Source organism: Lathyrus oleraceus, chromosome 2 (assembly GCF_024323335.1).
Source record: "Lathyrus oleraceus cultivar Zhongwan6 chromosome 2, CAAS_Psat_ZW6_1.0, whole genome shotgun sequence".
Classification (NCBI taxonomy): domain Eukaryota; kingdom Viridiplantae; phylum Streptophyta; class Magnoliopsida; order Fabales; family Fabaceae; genus Lathyrus; species Lathyrus oleraceus.
The window spans coordinates 84,217,829-84,222,331 of record NC_066580.1 but is presented as its reverse complement, the minus strand read 5'-3'; the positions used below and the strand labels follow the sequence as shown (position 1 = coordinate 84,222,331).

At 38.0% G+C, this 4,503-nt stretch overlaps 1 protein-coding gene and 1 pseudogene across 1 annotated transcript; one reads left to right on the top strand and one right to left on the bottom strand.

The window, feature by feature from the left end:
* Nucleotides 1–519: 519 nt before the first annotated feature.
* On the bottom strand, nucleotides 520–1,949 carry LOC127122021 (uncharacterized). Its single transcript, XM_051052436.1, has 3 exons — nucleotides 1,944–1,949; nucleotides 1,087–1,428; nucleotides 520–834 (listed from the first exon to the last, which is right to left on the bottom strand). Exons 1-3 carry the CDS (start codon nucleotides 1,947–1,949, stop codon nucleotides 520–522), a joined length of 663 nt encoding a protein of 220 aa, XP_050908393.1.
* Nucleotides 1,950–2,350: 401 nt separating this feature from the next.
* Nucleotides 2,351–3,186, top strand: LOC127122020 (E3 ubiquitin-protein ligase At3g02290-like; annotated as a pseudogene).
* The last annotated feature ends 1,317 nt before the right edge of the window (nucleotides 3,187–4,503 follow it).

Sequence of the window (4,503 nt, the reverse complement as noted above, 5' to 3'; positions counted from 1 at the left end):
GTCCATACAAGATATTCTTGTGTCTGGAACACGGGTTTCTGCCAGTTTTAGTTGCCCAAGAAGAACCGCCTTAGATGAGAGGCTAAAAAGCAGTGAGTATTCAACTGCAGCTTTATGTGGAACGTTGCTTCACCAAATATTTCAGGCTGGACTTACAAATGACAATCTTACAATAAACTTTTTGGAATGTTATACAAAAGTGGTTTTAAAAAAAAATGTTGAAAGCTTGTTTGCATGTGGAGTAAATGAAAAGGATGTTCGCAAAACCATGATTGATGGTATCCCTAAAATATACAATTAGATCATGCTGTTCAGAAATATGGAGGCATTGCTTGAACTTTTAGATCAAGTTGAAGATGCAATTGGTGTTGATAATGATACAGTTTGTGATAAAAACACTCATTCCTTTAAATCACAAGATGGCATTGCTAACGAGCTCCCTGTCAGAGTCAACCATCTAGTTGAAAGTACTAAATCACATATACCTAAAGAGGTTGTTGGTGATTTCTCCAATTCTAATTATTTGGTTTTGGAGAAACGAGACTGCTCAACTAATGCCTGTCTAGCATTGGTTTCTGATAGATAAAGCCATTGGAAATATGGCATCCGTATTTGGAGGGATAGAAGGGAAGCTTGAGCACAATCCTTCCGTGTTTTATTGCCAGCATCAATGGAAGAGTGAACTTCAGCAGCTTCAATGAAGTAGCGCATGGAATCCAACAAGTCTTCATCCTGGTCCTTGTTATAACGCCGAAACCACTGCTCACATGATTGCTCTGCTCTGGACTCTAAAAGAGTGGCCGTCTCATGTTTCATATCAAAATGAGTATAGACCTGTAAAGAAGACAAATGAAAGATGTTAAGCAACAATGACTCCGGGAACAGAGAAACAAAAAGAAAAAAAACTATATGAGCAAGTGAAAAATGCAACGCGCACACTTCTTAAGTAGATGCTTCGAAACAGTATGCAACATTGAAATATAATTAACTAATTAATTGTATTTGAATGTAAGCAACACACAACCATCAATCTACAGACAAAGCTCAGTAGCCAGCATTTCATCAATATAGAAATTAAATACAAACCAGGGCAAATGCATCAAGGTCATTAGGGTTGAAATGCTTCAAAGATGTAAGAACGGCCATTCGAAAACCTCTGACAGCCTCAGCAGTGCCTGTGTTTGTGTCGGCAGCAGCAGAATACTTTTGAAGAAGAAGATCCAATTGACCATTTTCTATAAGAATGCCAAGAATGAAATTGAGAGCATAAAAAATTTCAACTCCAGTTATCAGGCGAGCCAAGCACGGGAAATCACCCTCCAAAACATAAGCATCAACCCTAGTTGCAGCAAGGGAAACAAGAACATCAACTCGATCAAGGCAAGCAGATGATTTGTAGAAGTGATGGGACAGAATAAGAAGCTCAACCTGAAAATGCCAATTTCACAGGAAGAACATTGTCAGCTCAAGACAAAGGAATGAGTCAGCCAGAATTGTTAAGATACATTCTTAACTAATATTTCTTTCATACAAATTACAGCTACTCAACGATTATCCCTTTAAAAGATAGGGCAGCGCACAACAGCAGCAGAAGAGAGGGGTATACCAGTTCTCAAGTTGTTATTGGATAAAGAGGAGCAAGTCTTAAATATGATCTTGTAAGAATGGTCATACAACAACACCGAGTTTATGGCATAAATTGTCTTCTAATCCTCAACATTCACGGAAAACTTGATTAAAATTCACTTCTTCTGCTCTTATTCTAGACTAGTTTACTCACTTGACATGTTCTCTCGAGCGAGAGTTAGAGTGGGTGTTGAAAAGCGTGTTCCTAGCACTCCTCTTTTTTTTATGTCTACGACTGAAGTTCTACCACACCCGAGGTAATTATGGGTCAATTTTTCGGTCAAATGTATTGGCTGGATAATGGCTTAACAACTTGCCTCCATCCTAGAAAAACAACTTGCAAGTTTACTAACCAATAAATACATGTCAACATTGAAATTGATTCACATGTGGTTTGTTGGTGATTTCTCCAATTCTAATTATTTGGTTTATGAATAGTGCACAACAGTGGTTTCTCCAATCTATTATGCACTATTCACTTTGTTTACAATATTAGCCGGTGCAATCATGTTTAAGGATTATTCAGGACAAAGTATGAGCAGTATTGCATCAGAGCTATGTGGGTTTCATCACTGTTTTATCTGTAACAACTGTATTGCACTGCACTAGAATACCAGATCCTCCCGTCAATACCGATGTGCACAGTCCCCTGTCACTAAAACTCTATCAGCATTACAAACATAATGAAGAACAGTTTTGGAGAATACAACAACACAAAAATTAAATGCAAAACCTGTTTGATGAAGGCCTCTATTCCGTGTTTCTGTTGAAGGTTCAAGAATGGAATCTTTGGTGTCGGACTGTTGTGTTCAGTTGGAACAGGTAACTCCGTGGCAGTGGTCGAGTTGCGACGGAGATGATGCGAGGCAATCAAGGTTGCTGGATAGTACACACAAGCATTCTTCTTGTGTCTACTGTATCCCTCCACACCGACTGGCTGAAATAAGAAGATTATGTGAAGACTACAAAAAGAAAGAGAACAACAACAAAATACATTATCGCTTCAATTTCGCAGTTTCATAGCAATTCTCGCCGAAAAATCCAAACTTTCACCTCAAAACTTTTGTATACTCTTCTCAATTTCACACTTCCAGGAACGGCATGTGTCTCAGTTGTTTGGTACAGAATCTTTTGAATGTGTGTGCATCAATATTCCGAAGAGGCGAAGCACTTTCAATTTCTTTATCTCTTTACGGAACAACATCCATGACATCTGCAGCATCACTTGATAATTCTCTACCGGACATGTACTGTTCTCCTCCAAGGCCCTTGCCATATGATGCCCGAGAAGATGAATTGAAGATGTACCGTTCTAAGTCTGCATCAAGAACTTTCATCATCAAAATACACACTTGGAGTCGGGCTTGTTTACACGTCACCATCAGAAGAAGAGGATATCTGTCCAACTTGCCTCGAAGAATAAACTAAAGAGAATCCCAAGATAATGACAAAATGCTCTCATCATTTTCACCTTAGCTGCATCTTGAGTGGACGGAGAGAAGTGACAACTGTCCAGTTTGTGGAAAGGAGATGGAATTCAATGAGACAATATACTCTTGATAATCTGGAGGTGGATAAAAGCAACATGTAAAGATAGTAGTCAGGCTGCAGTGAAAAGAAAAATCATTAAGAATCAGAGAGAATTTGAATTTGAAGTCAGTATTCTGGGAATAATTCAACACAAAAAATACCATGTATCCCGTGCTTGGGATGGATATAATGATCTAGAAACTATTAACACGCAGCAAGTTCATTCAAGCATTTTTGAAAATGCCATGAATTTGTCTTCGGATGTTCATGGTTTGCCCGAAGCTTCGGTGTCTGATGTTGAGATCAAGCCAAATGATTTACCTCATCATAATGGTGTTAAACATGTCCATGCTGCATACCTCAAACCTGCAGTTTTTGTCTCCAAACGAGCAAAATAGAGTGCACATCAGCCCAATAATAATAATTCAACCATACTACTAAACCACAACAATTCAGAGAATGCAGGAATCATTTACAACAGCTTTGATTTATCACATTCAGATTGACTAATTTGGAGAATGTGTTAAAAATACAGAAGAACCTACTGAGTCTCAACATACCAATTCACCAGTGCTAGAAGAACCTGCTGAAACTCAGCACAAGGAGGCTCCAAAAATAACCGACAGAGGTTTTTCATTGCTGCAAAACAGAAGCAGGAGGAGCAACAACTGTTAATACACCAACAACAACAAATGCGATACACAGTGGACCCGTTATTGCTTTTCCATTCTTTTGCTTGCATTTCACTATAGTAAAAAACACGTTAACACTCAGCAAAGCGGTAAAATTCCACCATTAATCCAAAAAAGGAATTGAGACAAATTCAAAGCAAGAAAGCATAGGATCGTATTACCTCTTCAGATTGAGTACCAAATTGAGGCAAACAAACTGAGCACCTTAAAGCACTCCCAAGAGCATGCCCTTTTGATCTCCATAAGCTGAATCAAAAACCCTAACCAGATGAGTATAAAAAGAGGAGAGCTGGAAAAAACCCAAAATTTTTCTAGAGGAGAGAGCGGCTACTGTTGAAATTTTTCTTAAGAAAACCCTAGAAAATAAGTTCTCGACGGAAAGAAGGCAAAACGGCGGAAGATTAACAAGGCCTTTATCCAAGTGTAGCACGGAGCAAGCTCACGCAGACGACGTTACCTTCCCTTCGACCGTGTGATCTGTAACACCCCAATAAAAATAAGATAATTATTTGATTTAAATTAATATTATATTTATTAATTTAGTTAAATAATTGGAATTATTGGATTATTATTATTATTATTTTGGAATAATAATTATTGGAAAATATATAAGTGTGAAGTAAGGAAAAAGAATCCCATTTGGTAAAAAGAGTTT

Bases quoted from the DNA above. Each gene is read 5' to 3' on its own strand.
- LOC127122021 (XM_051052436.1), bottom strand. The intron at 835-1,086 runs GTTTGTATTTAA...TCTTCTTTACAG, and splicing joins ACCTTGATGCATTTGCCCTG to GTCTATACTCATTTTGATAT.